We start from the raw sequence: 22,740 nt of genomic DNA on the forward strand, positions 1-22,740 counted from the left end.
CTCAGCGGTACAGGTAACATCAGGTTCTTGGCATGCTCAGCAAAGACCTTTCCTAGGATGTTTCCTAGTATTTCTTTGATAATTGCTAGAAAAGCACATATGCAATGATTTATCTATAAGAAGTTCAAGTGCAGAATATAAAAGCAAGAATCCTGCTTGTTTGCTTGCATCTAAATGGGAAATGAGCAAGGACAGAGAAGCCACTGAACTCCCTTTCCAGACAGGTGGGGTGTTGTCTCAGTCATCTGCTAGGATTTGGGATCTGGTGCTCCTGATTCTTCCCTGTGGAAAACTTTCAAGTTTCTGGAGAAACACTTCAAGAGACTATGCTGAAATGTCCTTGTCTTGTCCTAGAGCTTGTATTTTTTCTTTCTGTGGCATGGGGATTTCATCTCCTCCTGCTCCCTCTCCCTCAATATTATTGCTGTTGCTCACCGTAGGCATTCTCATTGGCACAGTGCAAATACTGTATTTCCTGTTTGCACTGCAGCTCTTTGTCTTTCTTTGCTGTAATGTTTAGAAAATCAGTAAAACATTGCAAATAAACTATTGCCTTACTTCATCACTGCTAAACTGGAACACCAAAATGTAGGAGAAAAGGGAGAAATAGATGAATGAATTGTTCCCTCCAGTTGTCCTCTCCTCTCCTCTCCTCTCCTCTCCTCTCCTCTCCTCTCCTCTCCTCTCCTCAATTTATGAATGTATGTTTGAGTCCATTCGGTATTTTGCTAAATGCTACTTACTGTAATTTTATTTCATTGGTATTCTGCTTGGAAAATAAGCTTGTTACTTTGACTGCCAGGGAGACATTTTGTAACTATGCCATTAAAAGCTCTCTCAGCTTCCTGTTTCATGACATTGTTTTCCTCTCACAGCACAACAGACTATTCTGGTCAGACCCATATCATAGAAACACAGACTGCGATGGCAATCCCTGTGACTGTTTCCTCATCCTACCAGAGTAATTAAGGCAGCAGTGCTTCTCCGCTTTTTTTATGCCTCCCTTTCAAATCCTTGCTACTAACCTCTTGAATCATTTAATTCGATGGCTGAGCAGAAAAAGCTCCATGTACCAATGGTGGCTTCCAGATCACGGTTTTAGAACCATGGCAGTATGCAGCCAATTTTAATACTGTGCCCAAACCTGTTTCTATGCCATTCTCCTCAACCGTAGCGCCGTGAGTGATTATACATGGTCAAGTTACATGGCTGTAGAAATGATGGCATTAGGATCTGAGTCACTGGAGCAGTAGCCAGGCACCAGGACTGTTTAAAGCTCAGTAGGTGCAGCAGTTAGTGTGATGGATTACAACTCGACTTATCTCCCTGTCTCCCTGCCCAAGTCAGACTGCATTTTCAGTGTTTACGCAGTGGCCTCTGAGCAGACTATTTGCCGGCCTCACAGCCCTCTAACATTGCTTGCCGCATTTGAGTAAGTTGGTGGTGCCAAGAGACAGTGAGTTGAGCTGGGCAGGCTGCTGGATGCTTTCTGTATCAGGTATTCCACAAGAAGACCCACCTCAAAGACAGCACTGCTGTATGGTTGACTCATGTCCTTTTTGCTTGACAGTACCTGTTGACACTTACATGTATGAATGATTCAACTAAATATGTTCTCCTCCCCCTTACTTATCACTGCATTGCAGTTGGGCATTCTGCATATGAAAATTACAGGTTACTGTGAGCTGTATTCAAAAGGGTGATTCACAGAACGGCGTAACAGGCAATTGTTGCTGGCATCTAGTGATGACTTCATCCCTTGCTATTGTTGCAGCAACAGAAAAAAGCTTTATCTAGAATGGGTTTCTGACCCTTTGCATAGTTTTTTCTATCATTTACTTTATTCTTGTCCATGATCAACCCTTTTCTGGTTGCTTTGCACCCTTAAAAGCATTAGGGTGAGAAACAGCTTTGTACCCTCAGTTTTGCCGCAAATGGTGAAGGTCACCTTTTTGTTATTCCCTTGGATGTCCTTGGGCCAGAGATCAGTGTACTGAGCCACTTTTGCAGATAGGTTTGTATCATTCTGTGTAAAGTCAGAAGATAACACCACCTAGAAATGAGGTCAGCCACACAGCTGAGAGAAAGCGTATACAAGTTGTACATTGCCTTAAGTAGTCAGCAACCAGAGAGAGGCAAATGACATAGACAAATCAATGGTGAGGGATCATTCTCTGTACTGGGGCACAATAGCCCCCAAAAGTGGCAAGTGTTTGCTCAGCGTTAAAAATACAGATGATTGAAGAGGACCAGCCAATTGGCTTTCACCATGTTCCACACAAGGATAGAAACAGGGTAGATGATAGCTACACACAGCTACATGTGACCATCAGCAACCAGTTTTCCTACAGAGAAAATCTGTTTAATGAAATATGCTTAATGATGAGTCTTAAGACCAAAATGTTTCCAACTGGAATGGGACTTTTTAAATTCAAAGTCAGGCTCCTTTCTGAGTGAGGGCTAAATTAGTGACATGAAGTTACACTCTGCAGGATGTACGATTCTTAGTCAGCAACTCTGCTTCAAGAGCTGACATCTACAGACAAAGATAGAAGGCAAATCCGCCTTCTTATTCAGTTCTCCCTTCTCAGAAGGTTTTCATAACAGATGTAACACAGCCACATAACATATGTCTTCTCAAGACTGAACATTTCCTTGTATACTAGGAAAAAGAACATGGAGACTGTGTTTAACATCTATACTGGCCAAAATATACATCACTGTACAGAACTGTATTTCCAGGTATGCATATATTTATGAGAGAGGCCAAAATACCGAAGAAAACCCTCCCATAGAAAGGAGTCCCTAAACATAACCTGCAAAGATGAATTTCAAATAGTTCCCTCAAAGGATTTTCACCTTTTCATAAATGTCATAGTAAGAATAGCTCAAGCATGAAATCTATGAATCTGACCTGGCTAAAAAAGCTAAAGGTTTGGGGTAGCTGTAATAAATCATGTATCCCAAAATAGATCATATACAGAAGTGAATAGTGTTTTTGCAATGCAGAACTGTGTATTTTCCCTTTAGTGAGGGAAAGGTGGTTTTCCCTAAAAGAAGGCATTCTTGAGTAGTCCAATCATGAAAATCCATAAATGGGCGCAGTTAATAGGTCAGATACATAGACAGTGAGTGGAACAAGTTTCATCTTTTTTTTTCTTTTGAGAGGAAATTGGACATTATTACACTGTAATATCCGTACTAATATGTCATTTACCTGGGCATGATGATGAGTCATGGACCAAGTTGTATTATAAATCTAAACTGTCCTGTCTTTGTGGGAATCTTTCAAAACTAGAGTGGAACATATTCATGCGTTATAACATAGACTCAGTTGCATGTATCTCCTAATGGGAATTGCATGGTTAAATACTTTTACATTCTGCTGGAAATTTACCCCCTAATAATCCTATAAAACATTTTTTTGCAGATCTAATTTATTTCTACCACCAGATGGCACTTGTAGTGGGTTTATGTTGGGAAAATAAGTGTATTAGCTACAGCACGCCAAAGCAAAGCATTAAATTCAGTTTAAAGGCAGAACACTGTTTACAAACATGGACTTTGCATAACAAGGGGCTGCTTTCTTTGCCAGTTGGATTTGGTAAGAACTGATACGCAGTGTTTCACTGAGCAGCATATTTACTTCCTTCTTTTTAGAAAGAATGTTTGTGTAGACCTTGTTAAGAATTCTTCATAATTTTGCACTGAAACAGTGTAAGAGGAAGGGTAGGGTGTCTCATTTATAGTTTTGCTGACCTTGCGTTCACTATGTGATGCTGTAAATGCTCCTAAGTGGAATCTGATTGACAGAAAATATCATCAAGCACCTTTCCCATGAAAAAAAGAAAAAGGAACAGGAAAGGAAATGGGAGAGGGAGAGGGAGAGAAAAAGGAAAAAGAAAAGGAAAAGGAAAAAAGTCCCTTGTCAGATGACAGTTGTGCTTACAGCAAGCAGAACAAGGGCTTTCTCTGCCTACTGCAGGTTGAATATGATGGAAATAAATCCCTTTTGTGTCGGGTATTCTCTGAAATGATAACAAATAAAAAAGCAAAGGTCAGCATGATTTCATAAGCTCTGTTTTTGCTTTGGGTGGGACCTAGCTTTAAGGAGAATGTTTACATTAGGTAAATGCTTCATGCTTGCCTTTCTATCATGTATGGCAGATGAAGTGACAGAATTTCTGTGAATTTAAAGGGAAAAAAAAGCTAACAGACAATAACATAATAGTAAAGTAGTAGCAAAACACCTGACATGGCATTCATTTCTAAAGAGATACCATACACATACCTTCTTGTTGTTGAAGAACAAAGACCATATTTGTTTTTGTTAATATCAGTTTCATCATTCTCTGGGAAATGGAGTATTAAGAAGAAAGCATTACAAGAGAAAAGATATAAAAGAGATGATAAAAATAACAAATATAAAACTGCAAAGTCAAAGGGCTGACAAATCCTTACTGGAAGATCCACTTCTTTAATTTTGAAAGTGGGGTAAAGCCTGCAATATTTGATTGTTGTTCCTTAAAGTATAAGTACGTACAGAAGGAAAATAAATTTTAGTGTATATATAAACTACAGTCAAAATATAAAAGAAAAGAAATGGTGGCAAAGTAGAATACTCTGAGAAACTAAAAAGGAATGGGTTGAAACCTGCTCATAGTTGTGGCCATACCCTTTTGACAGGATTAGATAGGTGTTCCCAGGGCAGAATTTATTCCATTCTACATCAGAAATTCCTGGAAATCTATTGTTATTTGTGTCTTTATAAATCTTTGTAACTACATTACCTGTTTTGGATTTTGTAAATAAATATTTTCATTTGTTCATAGCTTTTTCCTGGCTTGAACAAAGGGCAATTTCAAGGTGACTCACCAACATCAAGACATTATATTTCTATATATTCTTCTTGCAGTGTGTAGCATACTAGTAAATCTCTGCAAGGCTGCCAAAGAGTAAAAAGAGCGCACCTGAACTACTCTGCACAGGCCTCACAGAACCTGGAAGCTGAGGAATTATCTTTGGGTGATTGCTGCTCACTGGGTAATCTTATGAAGCAAGTTATTTCGGAGTGTTCCTTAGTCTAGAAGAACCTAAAGGAGTTTGTCACAAACTCCCAGTTAGTCCGTAAGACATTCTTAAAAGTCTAAGATCTCAATCCCTGTTGATGACCTGGAAATAAACTAAATGTGTCATTTATACTGAAAACTACTTTTGATGTGGTGTTTCTCCTCCCATTCCGTATAATAGCCTTGTCAAAGGGAAATCTCTGAATATCTGATTAACACTTTGTTGGAGATCTCAGAGATGATTCAGAACATTATTCTCTTCCTGATAAGTGACCTTGTTTCATTTTGACAAACTAATAGGCCAAAATCAGAATTATGAAGGAAACTCAGTTATTTCTTGATATATTGCATTTCCAGAATTGACATCTCCCTAATGAATTCTTTGTAGAAGCAGCATATTCCTCTTCTTATTTTTCCTTTGAGTTGAATTTCAATTCCTCTTTAGAGTGAATCAAGTTACTTTTGCCTTGAGATAGTCATTGACAAGGCTGGAAGTTCTGGAAGCTCCTTGTCCTAGAAAAACTGTTCTCTCTGCCAATCTGTAATCCACCATATAAGTGCTCACTGAACATTTTGCTGCCACAATATTTTGTCATTCCAAATGACAGATTTTCAGTCTCTGTGATAAGGCCTCCCTTTGAGAGATGGCTCAGATATGAAAAAAAGAACCCTTCCAAAAGCAAGTACGTTGCTTTTTTTTTCCCTTTCTTTCAACTGGGAAGAACCTAGCTTCCAGAAATTACTTCATTTTTCTCAGACTCTAGAAAGAGAGCGCTATCAGTGCTTTTCAGGAGTACCAGTCCTAGTGAAGCCAACTAGTCATACCCACCAACACGTAAAAAGATCCCTGCCTGTATGACCAAATACTAAGAGGCTGGGGAGGCACTATGTTCATGTGAGGCATTTTAATTGTGAGTTGTTAACAGTATCAGGAAACGTGATGCTAAAGCCACATGCTCCATAAGGACAACATACCCTTGAGACTAAAGAAGTCCTCCAAGTATTCACAATGTTTCAGAGCCCTTGCTTATGCAAGACTAGATTCCTACTGCAAGAGTAGAAAAAAGGGAAATACCCCCCTCCCCCAAAAAAAGCTTCTTTACCACTATTTGGCAATTATAGAGCAGCAGATATATTTTTTCTTGTTAGCTTTGACAGAAATAACTCCCTTATCTTTAAACCTCCATAGAGTTCAATAGAGCTTAACTACATTGCTGTAGGGCTTCTCAATGCAGTTGCAGTACAAACGCTCATAAAACGGAGAGAGGCTGACAAGTTACAAATACTAGTTTGAAGATCAAGTGATAAAATACTTTCCAAGGCTTCTAGGCTGAAATTGTAAATAAAGACCATTACTAATGATACACTCTAACATCAACACACTTCACTCCCCTCCCTTATCCTCCTCAACAACATAAAAGAGAAGAGATAAGACTGACCTGGTTTGACCTTAGCATGTTATTGTTCAGTTTTCCATTTCCTCGTTTTGAATTTTTACCTAAGACATCTTCTTCTCTTAAGGTTTAGCACTGTTTGTTTGAATGAGAAGCCATCGAAATTAATTTGTCTATGTTGTGATGCATTTTCTTTTTCGGAAACAGAGAGAAGAGTTTCCAGTCTGAATTTGCAAATCTATTTTTAAATATTTGCTGCAAATAAAGTGAGAAAACTTTAATTTCCCTCAACTGTTGCCAGTGATTCAGCTGGGGTATGCTTTTTACTCCTCACTTACAAATGAATAGCTATTTCTCTTCACATATATGTATTGCCTCGGACAGAGATACGTTACTACTTTCTCTCTGGAAAACACTATATGGTACAAAAATATCCACAACTGCAGGTAGATAAGAATAAAAATATGGTTAGTCAGAACAAAAATAGACTCCTCTAATTAAATTAATTGAAATACACCTTAATGACCACAGTATCAAAAATTTACTGATTTTCTCATAGCATAAAACAATCGACTGGCAGATATAGGGTTTCTCACTTTCATCTTTCTACATATTTCTTCACCAATCTCTACATCACATTTTCACAGAGAGAGGTGGAGAAAAAGTAATTTAAACTATGGGTAAACATACTGTAGTCAAGGCAAGTAATATACCTCAACCCATCAGGTAGAAGTGCCACTTCTGTTGCCTGCATTTAATGATGAAATAGCCATCCTTGTTTGCTGTAATTTAGGTCTGTATTTTAAATAGGTGCTTTTTCCCTAGCACATACACAGCTATTTTTTGTCATTGAAGGCGATGATAAATCTCACTATATAGGACTACTTAGAGATCTGTGAACTAGATGCACGTTATGATGCTCCGGAGTCGAAAGTACGGTGGTTGCCAGCACAGTGTTGTGGTGGAGCCGGTTAGCAGGGCTGATCGCCTGCTCCCACTCGGGGGGAGGACTTGCTGCTGCCCGTCCTCGCTCCTGGGACCTGAGCTAGCTCTCCGCACGGCACTGCGCTGTGTAAAAATCAAAAAAATCTTCCTGTGGGAATGGAAAAGTTTCCGGGGTTTTTGCCTTGTGCCATTTTGTTGGTGTATAAGTACCTGTACCCTCAAGATACTCTTCAGAGACAGATGTGCATTACAGCATCCATTTTGCAGATGGGGAGATGGAAAGTTTAGTGCCTGTTATCACAGAATTAGGAGTTGAGCTTGAGATGAGTCGTTCTCAGTAGCAATCTATAATTATTTGCAAATGGTCTCAGTCAATGACTGCCTATATTAACATTGCCATTTTTAGCTGCTAACATATATTAAGGAATAAAATGTTATACTTTGTTACATATGTTACTTTGACAGCAAATAGTGTAGCTGTCCTAGGGATGCTGTAAAGTCAGGAAGAGCAGGTGAAGTGGTCCACAGTACTATCAAGACTGGCCAAATGTACATAATACTATACTTCAGTTAAAAGGTGGCCTACACTATATGAAAATATTAGGAACCCAAGCCTTAGGAGCTTTGTTTCATGATTGATATGTTGTTGTGATACATATGAAATGAGTAAGTAGTTCTTTTCCTCCAAATTTTGTTGATGACAGGGATTCACTAAACCAAACAAAATAAATTATTATAGATGGCAGTAACAGGTTAAGCTTCTGTCGTGAGCTCCCTTTTCAGACACATAACTGCTTCTCAGCTGATCTGTAGATCTTAATTTTAATACTATTTTAAACCATTTATAAGTATACAAGATTTCAAACGAGTTTGAACATATAATATAAAGGCTAGAAGGTATGAGATGCATATTACATGGAAGGATAGCCAGGGTTGAATTTTCTAGCATTCAGAGTCATTAAACGCCAAAATTATGATTGTCCATAATTGTTCTTTGTGATCCTATATACATTATTGTATACCCTGCATTCAGATTACTTGCTGTTTTATCCATTCAATTTGGACAGAATGAATATGTATTCAAAATACCATTTTATACTTATTTTTCGGTGTGTTGTCCAATATTTTATTTATTTTTTTTACTATTTTAACTTGCCTTTGAAGGCAGAATTATTTTTCCTAATGTAAAATATATTACTGTCATCTGAGTGAGTTTCTGTTCATAGCATCCTAGTGAGCAAGGTAGTATTGTGCCAGTTACAGATGGGAATTGAGAACAAAAAATTAATGACAAAATTCATTAGGATTTTCATTAATTTTAGGTGTCCAATTTGAATTTGATTGCAGTATGGCAATGGAAATGTATGGAATCAAAATGGAATATAACATCTTAAAATGAAAAATAGTGGGCTAATTTAACTAAGACAGCATAGATAATTATTCCTTTAAATATCATATGGGAAAAAAAACATGTTCATATGAGAAAGTGTTATCTAGTAAGTTTTTCTCCAGAACAGGACTCTTCAAGAAAAATGTCTATTTAGTGCTTCTTTTTGCATTTACGTAATGTTTGTATTCTTTATTCTGTGTTGTATGTTAATGCTTTTTAAGCCTGAAAAAGAAGCATGTTAGAAGGAAGTTACTTGTAATCACAAGCAATGAAAGCAATGGTAATGTAAAATTAAAATGAATCATTTAGCAATCTGACATTTATTCTTTTTGCTTTCAGTGAATTCATAAAGTTGTAATTCTGGGTTTTCTTTATCTCCTTTCATTTTTTAATATTCAGCTTCCTGATCTGATGTCTAAGGATTTTTTTTTCCCATCCCATAAACCCATACTATTCATCTTTATCTAATGTAAACTATTATTTTCTGGCACTTAATCTGCTCTTGACACTAAGTATTTGATATTATAGTATAGATTTTTCTTCTTCATCCACAGTTTCTCTTACAACTTAAAATATTATGTTTTAACAAAGGGTGTCCTTCAATCCAGTTCTGGTTTGGCTTGAATCTCAGCTTAAGTACCAAGAAAATGATTTTCTGCACCATTTATAAGTTAACTTGTTTAATTATCAGAGAAACAATTACAGCTGTACTCAGAATTTCATATTTACTACTAAATTTGAGTTACAAATTCCATTTAATCCCCTTTTTTAAATTACTCTCCACTTTCACAGCAAAATTCTTTCTGGATTGAAATTGTCTTGTTTGTTTTCACTCTGAAAGATTAATCTGAGTAAAAAGAGTCACAGCTATCTCAAAGCTCTTCTTAAACCACACTCCCAATCTGAACTATCATAAATTCAGTTTTAAGCAATCTTATTTTAATCTTGTTTGTTCTTATAAGAGGTCATGAAAATCCCTGTGATCACCAAAACCTGCAAGTTTAAGTGGCTCCAGTTAAATTTATAGCCCATATACCCTCATGAAATTTAACGCAATTAAAAATCACGTTTGTCGGACCACATATCAGAAGTAAATCTGTACGTGCAAGTTCCTGTCTCTCCCTGGTTTTACAGATAAGCACTCGCGTGTTGCCGCAGCGCACACTGCAGGAGCAGATAACAATGTATATTTTCATAGACGTTTGGCAGAAGCGTGCACACTTTCCTTCTTGGGGCGATCCTCTGCTACAGTATTTCCCAAGGCGCTAGCGCCGCTGATACCCAAGGCCTTCGGAGGGGTTTGCAGATCCTCCACAGGTCACACCAGCCGCTGTGCTTGCAAGCGCCCCGCAGGGCTGCATTCACCTTCCTGCCCGCTGTGCTGGAGCACAGCATCTGTCCCACGACCGAGTATCGGCACGCGTCCCCCGGCACACGCTGCAGCCGTGCAGCCAGTGTCACTGCCGCACCATACTCCACAAGAAAAAGTATCTGTGAACCGTTTTTCAAACAGCATACTCTTTCCTTTACAAGCATCTCACAGATATTTCCTCTTTCCCTAGAGGAGCAAAATATTTCTTGCTAATTTCTCCCACACTTTTATGTTAGAGTTGTTTAATACCTTACATTAACAGTGCTTCTTATTTTATAGGACAAAAAGAAAGATGTAGTCCTTTCCCAAGGAGCTTGCACATTAGGATACAGTTTTTGCCTACTAACATTACCTACTTGATATTCTTACCAAAAACAATATATATATGGAGAGAATTGACAGAAACTAACAAAAATACAAAGGAAATACCTTTGTGAAAGGCTGGTTAGAGTTAAAGACTTGGTTAAGGTTAGCTACTCTCGAATGGATTAGCTCTGGGCCAAATTCCACAGGTGAAGTTCTATGAACTTCAAGGTTAAGCTACATAACCTGGAAGAGCCAATTTTTTATTATTTCTTTTATAAATAAAGTAAAAGGCAATTCATACAAACAGTAATGATTGATAAACTTAAAATCAGAATTCATAAAGTTAAGATTGAACTTTCTACTGTCTTGTGTGTATGCCTTAAAATATGGTCTGTAGTTCTCTCATGCTCACGTAGCTCATAACCTTGTCAGGGCCAAAACGCAGCCTAATTATTCAAGCGCCATGAAAGCTATACAAATACAATGTTGTAATGCACACCGTATGCTAGAATGCAAGTGCAGAAAACTCCAGGTTTGAACTTATAGCTATCCACGATTCTTCCATTTTAGAAGGATTAAGGTACAAAATCCAGGAAAGGGATCCATGCAGTGAGTCTCAATATATTGCATTTATCCAAGAAAAAGTTAAAAGGTAATACAATCATGCTAACCAAATCAAGAGATTATCAAGAAAAAATACTTGTGATGGGAAAAGGCACAACAAAATTCAATACTTGGAAGCAAAATCAGATATACTGATACAGAAAATAAGATGTTGGTTTTTAAAAGTGGGTTATACATGACCACTGGAGGGGATAAAACAGGCTGGAAACACTGTAGATTCTTAAAAGTTCAGATCTTTAAGGCCTAAAGATCTTAAAGTCTCTTAAAAACTACAGGTCTAGAACTTTTTTTTTTTTTTTTTTTTTTTTTTTTTTTTTTGTTAAGGATATGTGATTCCTTAGCGTCAAATGTGAGTCTCATGGGTGTATATGGCCTACTGGGACAATATTCCATGTCAGCAGTGTAATTTCTGTTGCCTTCTTTCTTCAGGGAATCTCAAATGTGTGCAGCAAACAGGCTACAAGCAATGTCGATTCTTCTGGTATTACTCAGCTGATTCCCCATCGTCAGCCCGCTGGATACGAACAAGCGCTTCTGGGTACATGGTGAGTACACAGTTAAGTGATAAGTGACAGGCATATCGTGTCATTAGGACACATGAAGGAGGGTACCTGTATGGTAGGCACATGGGAGGAAAGAGGTCAGTACCTACACATCGGATCCCATGCCTGAAGATTCATCTAAGTTAAACCCTGTAACTGCTGCCACGCAGGAACATGACAGGACAAATGCATGCATGGGAGAGCATATGGCAGGAGTGCCTTCTCACTGCTGTGTGGCAAGGAGAGAATTAGCCACGTGGTCCAGCCTTGCTAAGGGCCAGTACTGCTACCTGTTGAGAAGAAGTTACATGCCCAGTACAGAATTTTTTTAACAGTAAAAGTTATTTTGACTGTTATGCAGGAGGGTAGTCTAAACTGTAGTAACAGATTTAAAATTACTTAGTCTCTAAATACAATGCAGCAAAACAGGGAGGGAGGGAAGGGAAATAGCAAGAAGGAAGCATCTTCCAGTCCAATTTTTTCAAAGAGATGGAGGGCAGAGTTAAGACTGAGCACAAATCACTGCATGACTTGTGGGGACTTGGTGTTTGGGTTGTTTTTTTTTTTTATATTATACTGATCTAATTAATTACATGGGAAATATGTATCTGAGGCTTTTTCCTGAAATTATCTTACCTTGAAAAAATTACTTTAGCTGTTTGTGTGTTCACTAGTATAAACATTATTAGCCATGCCAACCTACTTTTCAAATATTAACATTATAGGCTTAATTTTTATAAAGTAGGATAAACTTAAAACTGATAAAACATCCAACCAAGACAGGTGCATACCACATACCAACAAGAGCCAGGTTTTCAGAACTGGTCAGGCAAACACGCCTGTTCTCTCTTGGGCATGTAACACACCTTTAAGTCCTGCAAGCCGAGATGTCTCTTTGAGCCCCAAATTGATTCAGTCAGAATTTTGACGGGACATTGGAACTAATAGCACCACACTCACAAATGGCACTCCACAGGGTATCAATTGACCAGAAAATACCAAGATTCTGAGACAGTCTAAAATTGAGTCCAGGATTCTCCAAAGTGTGATGAGATATTTATTGCTAACAACAAATTGGAGAAGCCCACATACTAAATGAACATTTCCTTTCATATTTAAGCCTTCCCTGGCACTTTCCCAAGCAAGAATTCACCATGTACTGCTTAGCTTATAAAAACAGACAGTCTGAGGTAAGGTATTAGCAAGTAAAAAGAATGCTATTTTGGTAATTTTCATATTTAAAAAGGTTAGGCTTGATGTCACTTAATTTTCTAACTGAGCAAATCTGAACAATCTGGATCTGCTTTTACAATCTGTGTCTGACACACAGAGAGAGACTGAATATATTACTGATTTCATGAATATGCTTATTTTCTAAGTTTACCTCTTCTTGCTGGTTTACGGACCATGATGAAGCATAGAGGCCCTCTGTGGTTCACAGACACAACCCCCTCACACCCAGAGTACTCCTCCTCCCTGTTTTCAAGTGCTCAGTGCTAGCAAATAGCACACAAAGTACATCAGGAACATGGCCTGGGAAGCCAGGTGCTAACCCAAGGGGAATCTCTGAGGATTTACTGTATTTTCCAGTCTAATTTGTGGTTTCCTGGGAATTGTTTCTAGCAGGTTTGATTTTATCCATGTTATCTATGTGTAATCATAAGTGACTGGGCTCCTAACTGGCAGGTGACGTCATTATCTTGTTAATGAACTCCTGAGAAGCGATAAACTTACTGGTATCCTGTCAAACAAACCTCCAAACTCAACCAAACAAGGACAACCCAAAAGCCTGGGCTCCAACCCAAAACCTGGCCCCTTCACAAACTGTTATTCCTCCGTTAGCTTATCTAACAAGACTGTAAGCCATTAAACAAGACATAATTTCACCATTTGGGAACTGAGACTTTTGGTTTTGATCTGTAAAAGAAAGAAGTTAATCACAGTTAAAATGGCTTTTGCCTCTTCAGCAGTGTTGCTTGGGTCCCACAAACTCAGTAATTTCTACCTAGCAAAGATGTCTTTTAAACAGACACTAGTTGTACTAACTGCTGCTGCTCTTCCACTTGAGCTGTCCTTTTTGTGCAACGCTTAATAAGCTTTTACTGTCTACAGATACATTAATGAATTTTGGGTGTCTTACTCTGCGTTTTATTTTGCATATGTGAAGCAAGTTCACTTGCTCTATTTATTGATTTAACTCTTTGATAAATATCCTGGCTACATCAATTAATACTATGCAGGTTATCCCAATGAGAAAGCATTTCCTACCATAAAGAGCACAGTAAAATCCTCTGCAGCAATTTATTTTGAATAAATAGTATTTTGAAAAACATTGATTTTCAACAATTCTAATGAAAAATTCTGGTCAAGTTGGAAAAGAAGCTTTGGCCTTTGTATGAATTAAATACACAACTCTTGAAAGATCAGTCAAAGATTTTTCTGTGAATTCATGATCACCACTAGGACTGTAGATGAGTCTTTCATGCTTCAGTCACTTCAATAGTGACAACAGCCCTTTGTGGCATATGTGTCCAGAGCAAAAATAACAGTTTTGCTGATACCTTGTTTCTGTAAAAAAAAAAAAAAAAAAAAAAAAAAAAAAAAAAGAATGCATACACAAAATGCCAGATAAATCTCTTCTCTTCTAGATTTATCCTCCCTTCATGCTCCTTTTCCCCCCATATCGTTAAGGAAGCTGTAAGAGGAAGGGGGGGGGGTTGAGATACGTTGTCAGTTTTGGAACTCCATACCGAAAGCTTCAGCCCCTCGCTCCCAGGACGGGGGCAGAGCCGAGAGTCTCCCACTGCCGTAGTAGCCACGGCTGCTGCTCGCCCGCCACTTCCTCGCTCTGCTGAATCAGCCGTACTCCAAAAGCAACGCAGCCTGGCACAGGCAGGTAACCGCTGACTCCGCAGGAAAGGGCTAGTGCGTTAGTGACAGCAACAGCTGCTGTAAAAAACTGTAGTCACTGAAAACTGGCAAAGTATGAAGGGGGAGAGAAGAGGTAAAACGAGAAGGAAAAAATCAAGGAGACAAGAGAGAAAAGCATTTCTTCGCCTTCCTATCTTCTTCCTGCAGATTCTCTCCGTTTCCTCTCCCACCCCGTTTTCACGAGCATTCCCACATGCATCGCTTGGGATGCCACAGGACCCAGATCTCAGCAACTTTTTCTGGCCCGATGCAACCTTGACAGGAAGCAGTGTTTCAGCAACAGAGGTTTTAAATGCCAAGGCTGCTGGTGGGAGAGGCAGAGGTTTCTCTGCCACATAGCAGGTAGCAGGAGCCTGACTTCGAGCGCACTGCTAGAGCTCCCGCCTCCGGCAGCCAGCGCCCTGCTGCTCTTTCAGTAATAAATAACCGCTCCCCAGATGCGCCCGGAGAGCCGCTGCTCGCGTACCGGGTCCGCAGCCCCCCGGCCCGGCCCAACGCGCCTCTCCCCGCGGCCGGGGCCGGGGTCGGGGCCAGGGCCGGGGCCGCCCCGCCGGAGCGGCGGGCAGGGGGCTGCGCCCCGCGCCGCGGGGAGAGCGCGCCGCCCGCGCCCGCGCAGGGGCCCCGCGCCGGGACGCGCCGCGCCGCCGAGCCCCTCCGCCGCCAGCCCGCGGAGGAGGCAGCTGTTGCTACTTAAAGCGCATCGGCGGCGGCGGCGGCGGCGCCGGGCGGGCGGGCCGCGGGCCCCCATGCCGGCTGCGAGCTCCGCGGGGGCGCGGGCGCTGCCAGGCGACGGGCGCAGCCGGCTGCGGCTCCGGCGGGGCGGGACAGGACAGCGCCCGTGCGCCAGCGGCGGCGCGGCGGCCGGGCTCCGAGCAGCAGCAGCAGCGGCGGCGGCGGCAGCCCCGGTCGCCGGCTCCGCAGCCGCCGGCCCCGCGCCCGCGGCCCGCCGCGGCCCTGCCCGCGCTGGGCGGCGGGGAACTGAGCGCCTGCAATGGCGGCGCCGGCGAGGAGCCGCTGCGCGCCGCTCCTGCGCTCGCCTGGGCAGCCGCGGCTCTAGGAGGGGAAGAGCGGACCTCGCAGGGGGGCTGGTTTCCGGCGGGTTATTTATTTCTTCCCTCTCGCTTAAGTTCCCAGCGGAGCGGGCTGGCCGGCACCTGCACCCCCACCTGCTTCTCGGAGGGTGGAAGGTGCGGGGAGGCCATGGAGAGCCCGGCGGAGAACCCCAGCAAGGCGGCGGAGTACCTGAAGGAGCTGAACAAGATTATTGAGACGCAGCAGGAGCTGCTGGAGAAGCAGAAACGGAGGATAGACGAGCTGGAGCAGCAAGTGGCCAAGTTGTACCACGAAAATGCCTGTCTCCAGGACGAGCATCACCGGCACCTGGCCACATGCAGGCTCCAGCAGAGCGTCACCCCCGCGTACCCGGTGGGGGCAGCGGTGCTGAGCGCCATCCAGGAAAACGTGAAGCACGAAAAGTAAGTGCTGCCCGGGTTTGGTTGCCCTTTTCGAGGCGGGTGTCTCTGTAGTGGGGTTTTCCTTCCCTTTCGTCTCCTGCCTTCGGTTTCCTAAAGCCGCCGCGCAACTCTGCAGCGGGCGCCCTGGAGCGAGCTCCGGGCTGCTCGCCGTGGAGGAGGGGGTCCTCGCCCGGCAGCGGTGGCGAGCGGAGGGGTCGCCTGTGTCGCTATACGGCCAGTCCCTCTGGATGCCGGTGCCCCACCGGGCTCGGCAGCCAGGGAGCGGCCGGGGGGCTCTGAGCCGCGGCGCCGCTGCTGGGGGCTGCCCGGGCGGGCGGCTCCGCTCGCGGCGCGCACGGCTCCGCCGCCGGCGGGGCGGGCGGCCCCCGGCCCCGGGGCGGCGCGGCGCGACCCCGGCGCGCAGCCCTCTCCCGCAGCTAGAGCGGCGGCGCCGGCTCTGCCCTGCTCTCCGGGGCCTGCTTGCTGCCAGCCCGAGCGCCGGGGGCCCGGGGAGCCCGCTCGCGGCGGGGGGCTGCGGGGCGCGGGCGCGGCTCTCCCGCGGTGGTGCCCGGAGAGCGGGAGCGCCTCGGAGGAGCCCTGGCCGCGCGCGGAGCTGAGCACAGCGACCCGAGGAAGGGTCGGTATCGCTGGCGGCTCGCCACCGCGCAGCCCCACTCGTGCGAATGGGAGCTCGCTGGTTTCGGAGACACGTTTGGTCCCTGCCTTTGCATCTCTTTCCAGAGTCTACAGTCTGTAATTAGTCATGTGCTTCCTTACAGCGTAAGGAAAGCTGCTTAATTGCGCGCGATTCTTAAGTAACAGGAATTCAAGAATAGCAATAACTGAAGTCGTAGTGCTTACCCGGCTTGTGGAAAAGTATTTAAGACTTAGCTTTATTTGACTGGAGTGGGAAAAGCATGCATCATATTAAGAGCCTCCTTTGCTGTTCTGACACAGCACAATGGGCTATTTGTAATCCGGTATACTCGAATTCCCCGTATTTGTGAATAAGCGCGCCGGTATGGCCGGGTCTGCCTTTTTCCACCGAGTCCTGGCCGAGCAGCGCTCCAGTGAACTCCCCCCCGGCGGTGGCGGCCCGGCCGTGCCCCTGCCGCCCCGGCGGCTGCGGCTGCGGCGGCGCCGGGGGGCATCGCGCGAGGCGCCGTCCCGCCGCTCCGCTCCGCTCCGCCGCGCCGTGGGGCCGCGGCCGCGGGGCGTCCTGGGCGCGGCGGGGCCGCCACGTGCCGGCGGCGGGAGCGGCCGCGGAGCGCAGCGCATCCGCGGGAGCGGTGCGGTGCAGCGCAGCGCCCGGGGGAGCGGCGCCCGCGCCGGGCCGCGGAGCCGAGGGCGAGCTCCTCCGCGGCAGCGCAGCGGGCGCCGCTGCCCCGGGGTCCCGCGAGCGCGGCGCTTCGCAACCGCCTCTGCTGAGCGGGCTCGTGCGGGGGTTGGGAGCGGCGCGGAAAGTGTCGCCGGTCACTCGCTGCCGCCTTTGCCAGCTCCCGTTCCCAAGTGCTCTTCGCCCGTCTGATGTAGCAGGGTGGAAAGGGAGGCAACTCTGCCTTCCCTGCCTTCTTTCCTGCTGTAGGAGTGCTAACGCTTAGGGATTTAGCTAATGATGCTGGAATCCTTTTTTTTTAATCAGATCCAGTTTGGAAAACTAAGAAAATAGCTCCATAACCAGACAGGAGAGCATATGCTATTGTTTAACAAGCAATCCTTTTATAAGGAGAAAGAGCCATTTCCAGAAAGTATGGAATATTTGCACAAATCCTCCCCCATGCGCTCACATCTAGCACTCAAAGCTTTTGTGGCTGTACTCCTAGTTTGATGTATCGACTCAGCTATCTTATCGCCTTTACCTCTTGCGAATGATGTTACTAAAAATTGTACAAATGGCTTGCCTTATTTGATAATATTTGCCTTCAACCAGACCAAGACTCATTTGCAGAGCCCTTTCTAGGCAAACAGCTCTGAGGACTTGGAGGTTTTTAAGTCTCTTAAGTGGATTTGCTGCTGGGGTCAGAATTAATCTGGGATATTTATGGCAGAGTTGTATTGCTTTAAGGCACAGCCTGCAGGGCTTAGCAGGGAAGCTGGGAGCCAGCCATCTCTGTGAGTCTAGTCCCAGGCTGGGCTCTTTGGCCCAAGTGCAGTCGGCTTGTCCCTGGGGAGATGGCTACTGCTTTCTCTGGGGCTTTGCATGGCCCCCTTCCTCTGAGGAGTTCTGCTTCTCTGTCCCCAAGGAGTTGTCCTTCTCCCTTTCTTTTCTAGGGAGTGGGCCCGTTCTCCAGGAGACCTGGTGTCACTGGGTGGCTGGACTTGCTTTTCCCCCAGTTGCACAGGATGGCTGGGGCAGTGGCTCCTGTGGTTCCAGCTGCACCGCAGGTGGAACAAGCCAGCCACCCAAAGGGTTTACTCTGGCTGACTGCAAAAGGTGGAGGAAATCTGCCTTGGAGAATAGGAAATACCCGTGTTTTAGGGACTTTTGCCCAGTCCTGCAGTTATCCTGGCTCTCTGAAAACCTTCACATTCACAGAGGAGTAGTCTCAGTATTCCCAGAACTAAACGTCACGTGCACCTTGCATGTGTTTGGGTGGGGGATGAGGGTCCCTTGTTTGCTGACATTCTAGAACAATTTAGGATCTAGTATAAATAATGCTTGCTCTGGGTGCTTGCTGACAGGAGAAAGCGTGTGGGGTGGCACGTGCTCCTTGTTCCCGCCAGCCCTCGGTGCGCAGCTCTTGCCTCTGTGCCCTTCCAGAGGCAGCACAACTGCTTCACGCCTGAGCGTCAGCAGCGATCGGTGTTTGTTCTTACCCCTTAATGCTTCAATGCAAAGATGATTAGAACCCTTTTTAAAGGAAACTGGGATTATCTTCATTAAATACTTAGAGAAATCAGTACTTTAGAAGTCATCTATAGTGCTTGCACCTTGGGACTTCAATAGCTTTTTCTAGACAATGTTGTCTTCTCTCTCCACAGCAGTTTGACCTGTGTAAAGTGGATGCAGATCATAGACTGTAGTGTTAAGACTGCTGTTCCACGCTAGCAGGTGGTGGTCGAGTTAACTTGGGTAACTTGTGCGATACAAAAGAAAGCATGGAAGTGTACAAGAGAATATACTTGCATTTAGTTCTTATGCTTCATAAATGAAAAAATGCCCTACGTAAGTCCTGAAACTTCGCAGTTCCCGCAATGGGACGAATGTACAGCTGAAGCTTGTTTAAACAGTTTGGAAAAGTTGGCCTATCTGTAAAAACTTTTTAGCTTGATCTCTCTTGCAAGATCTGTTAATGAGCCCAAATTTCTGAAAGAAAAAAATCCTAAAAGGTACAAATACTGTTTTGTGTCCTTGTTTACTTCGCCCCCCCCCCTTTTTTTTTTTTTTGGAAATAATGTTTGTCTTTTGTGTAGGTTGCTGGTTTGGGGAGAAGAGCAGAGGCAAGGATTAGTAGGTGCAGAGGTGTTTATTGTCTTGCAAGCAAGGCAATATACCAAAATAAGGTTTGGGTGCTGTTTCACTTAATTTTGTAGTAATTTGCTGACTGAATCAACCTTAAAATCCATAAGTGGAGTTGTGGATGATTAGTTGATTGCAAGGCTTTCTGTTAGAAGTAATGAATTGGCATGTTAAAGATAACAATAGGTATTTAACTAGCTGCAAAAACCTAATTTCTAATTGATACATTTCATTTAACACTTGAAAACAGCAAAAACTTAAAAAAAAAAAAAAAAAAAAAAACCAGCTCAAACTCGGATCCTCAGTGTAATGAAGGCATGTTCAACATCCATTTTGGTAATTAGTGTAAATATGTAGAAATGAACTTACTGGATTTTTCTCAAATATGTAAGTACAGGAGTTATTCCAGCCCTGAAATTCAACAGTGGCAGGTTACTAGATTAGGTTTGTACTTAAGTGAAACTCTACTGCTTTTTTCCAGTGAAAAAGCTCCCAGTGAGCATTTGGGGAGGAGGTAGGTACAGAAAGAGTTGCCTGCTAAGAAAGAAACAACCTTAGGCTGTTGTTTATAATTTAGTGTAAACGCTGCACCTGGCTTGATGGCTTTTGCTTTATTTTTAAATGAATCTTGGGCTGCCTTTGTTCTGGGGGGGGGGGGAATAGTCACAATCTAGAATTTTAAGAAACCCTCACCGTATGTAGAAGATGCACCTCAGTTGAGGCTGAAGTTATGTAGTGCAATCTAGTAAATGGAAGTTGTCGCTATGGTGCTAGTCACATCTGAAAGCTGCTTTGCGGCCTATGTAAAATGTGTTTGTGGCTTTGCATGTCGCTTTTGGCACTGAGTGCTATTCTTGTTCACAATCTCAGCAGGAAGCCAAAGACTGCATTAGTGTAGAGACTAGCCTGACCTTTTTTTGCCTCCAGGGATGTTCTTTACTAAGACAGACTGTTGGTATGATGTAAATCATGTTTCATTGCCTGTGCTGCACTTTAACAGAAGCTCATCTTTGTTTGCTTTGGTGAAAGTAGGGGTATCCAGCTTCTATAAAAGTATATGCATGTTTGGATTAGACTCTGCTTTCTCTGCCTTCTTGACAGCAAGCGTGTAGATGAAGTGCTTTTGCTAGGCCCTCTATCTCAATCAGCTGAGTAGGAAAGTGTGATTTTTGACTGACAGTCTTGCTGGGAGAAGCCTCTAATAGAAGTGCAGTTACAACTGAAAGTTGCAGCTCTACCTATTTAGCTTATTTTGCTTGGGAAGAATATCTTACTTTACCAGTGCAAAGCATAGTTTTTGTCCAAAATGAGCACTTTACTACCATGGTATGCTAATTACTCTGTAAGCCCTATAGTAGTTACGAATGACATGATTCTGTGGTTGGACAGAATGTAAACTTGTATCTTCAAGTAACTTAAAACACTCTGCTCCTTTTGTTCTTAACACTTAGCTTAGTAATCATCCCTTTCCAGTTGTGTGAATAAGAACTTCTCACTGAAGGGAGTGAGGGAGTGCTTTTGCTTTTGAAGCATGTGTTTCAACATCATTAGTGTGATTTGTACATCAGCAGATGAGTGAGCATCACTTAAAACAGGCATTTGTTGTTCTGGCAGTCTTGGCAGACTGTAGGAAATCCATAGTGTGAAGATGTGTAATAAGACATGAACTTGCTAACTAAACTATTTTGATTCTCTGAAATATTGGCAAATTCTTGTACTTAACATCTGCTCAACATTAATTAAAATGAGAACACGTGAAGACAAATTAATTTGAGAAATGATGGAGAACATATAACTAATAAACAAAAAAACCATGGTGATGACAAAATGGTATGCTGGTATCATGAACTTTCCTGGAAATGAAAGGAGAGAGAGAGAATATGGAACATGAAGAAAACAGCAAAAATACATGCTATTTTGTCAGAGAAAAATAAATGCAGCAGAAAGTAACACTTCGTATAGCTTAATGAAGTTTAAAGATGGTTTCAAAACTTGAAATGAAGTAAACCTGTCCCATTTAAAGCATACCAGACCTAAAGAATTAAAGTGCTCAGTGGATCAGGGAACTCTCTCTAATGAAGCCTCTTATTCTGCTGACACAGACAGTAATGTTGAGCTTCCTAACGCGGGGCTTCCGGTGTTGGGAACTTCGAGAACAAAGTATGTTTTCCTCCTAGTTAGTGCTTTGATGTTCTGCCATTGAATTCACTACTGACACAATTGAAATGCATTTCCGAAGATCTGCTTGTGGAAAATGCTTAGTAAAGTTCATGGGTTGTATGTCCCTAGTGAGTGATTAAGAGCTATTATAATTGCTGTGAGTAGAATGCATGTATGAAGATCCCTTCCCACTCCTCCAAAACAACCCCTCTCCAGAGCAAGCCTGTATATGATGTCCATCGTTCACTAGCAGTGTATTGGTTATTCTCAGTTTTGGCATGAAGTGTAGAACATGAGTCTTGGTCTTCTACTTATTATCAGAAAATGTGGCTGAGTGCTGTATATTGGCCTGAGTGCAATAGGGCAGCTTAAACTTGAGCAGCTGTATTCTTAACTTCTCCTGAAAAGTCAGTAAGTTAGGAACAGTGCATTATTGTCATAATAAGCTAAAGGCTTTTGGGTCAATCCTAAAAATTAATGTAATCTTCAATGTAGTAATCCCCATTTGTCAAAACAATACACTTCTACATCCTTAAATGTATGTTAGAGGGATGGTACTGAACAACTGTATAGAAACATGCTGTATGGGCACGGGGGAAAAAAGCAAAAGCATTTTTCAAACGTGCCAAGCACAGTGATTTTGAAGAAGAACTTAGCTTGCTATTGAGCAAGGGAAGCTAAACTTTGTCCTTTTCCACTTATAGTAAACTTTGGGGGAAAATTAAGCATAGACATACATGTTTCTGAATCTTATTTGTAGTCTTGTTGGCTTGGTTATTTGCATAGGAAGACAAAACTTCAGCCGTTAGGGAAAGTGTCTCCTGGCAAAACAAAAGTTTCAGTTTTTTTGAAAACCTGAAGCAAAATACATCATGCTCAAAGGGATGTATCTGTAGGGAGAGCTTTTTAATAGCAGATGGCAGAGGCTATGAGAAAAAAGAAAAGGTATTTCAAGGTATCTTATCATAGCATACTGATAGGAGAAGTAAATTATTAAAACTGCTAAAGGGTTAAATGCCTCTTGCAAATAGCATCTCAAAAAAAAATTAGTTTTACTGGGTATAAAAATAAAATTAGGTGGCTGTTAATCATG

At 43.0% G+C, this 22,740-nt stretch overlaps 1 protein-coding gene across 1 annotated transcript in view; it reads left to right on the plus strand.

The window, feature by feature from the left end:
* The window catches only part of IQSEC1 (IQ motif and Sec7 domain ArfGEF 1), a 379,636-nt gene that overhangs the window by 13,102 nt on the left and 343,794 nt on the right, over positions 1 to 22,740 (plus strand). The window contains exons 2-3 of the mRNA XM_067303830.1: positions 11,530 to 11,645; positions 15,701 to 16,048. Of these exons, the coding sequence (XP_067159931.1) occupies positions 15,774 to 16,048 (275 nt within the window). The 5' untranslated portion in view covers positions 11,530 to 11,645; positions 15,701 to 15,773. The remainder of the gene's footprint in view (positions 1 to 11,529; positions 11,646 to 15,700; positions 16,049 to 22,740) is intronic.

The sequence above is a fragment of the Apteryx mantelli genome, chromosome 12, assembly GCF_036417845.1.
Source record: "Apteryx mantelli isolate bAptMan1 chromosome 12, bAptMan1.hap1, whole genome shotgun sequence".
In the NCBI taxonomy this organism is placed as follows: Eukaryota; Metazoa; Chordata; class Aves; order Apterygiformes; family Apterygidae; genus Apteryx; species Apteryx mantelli.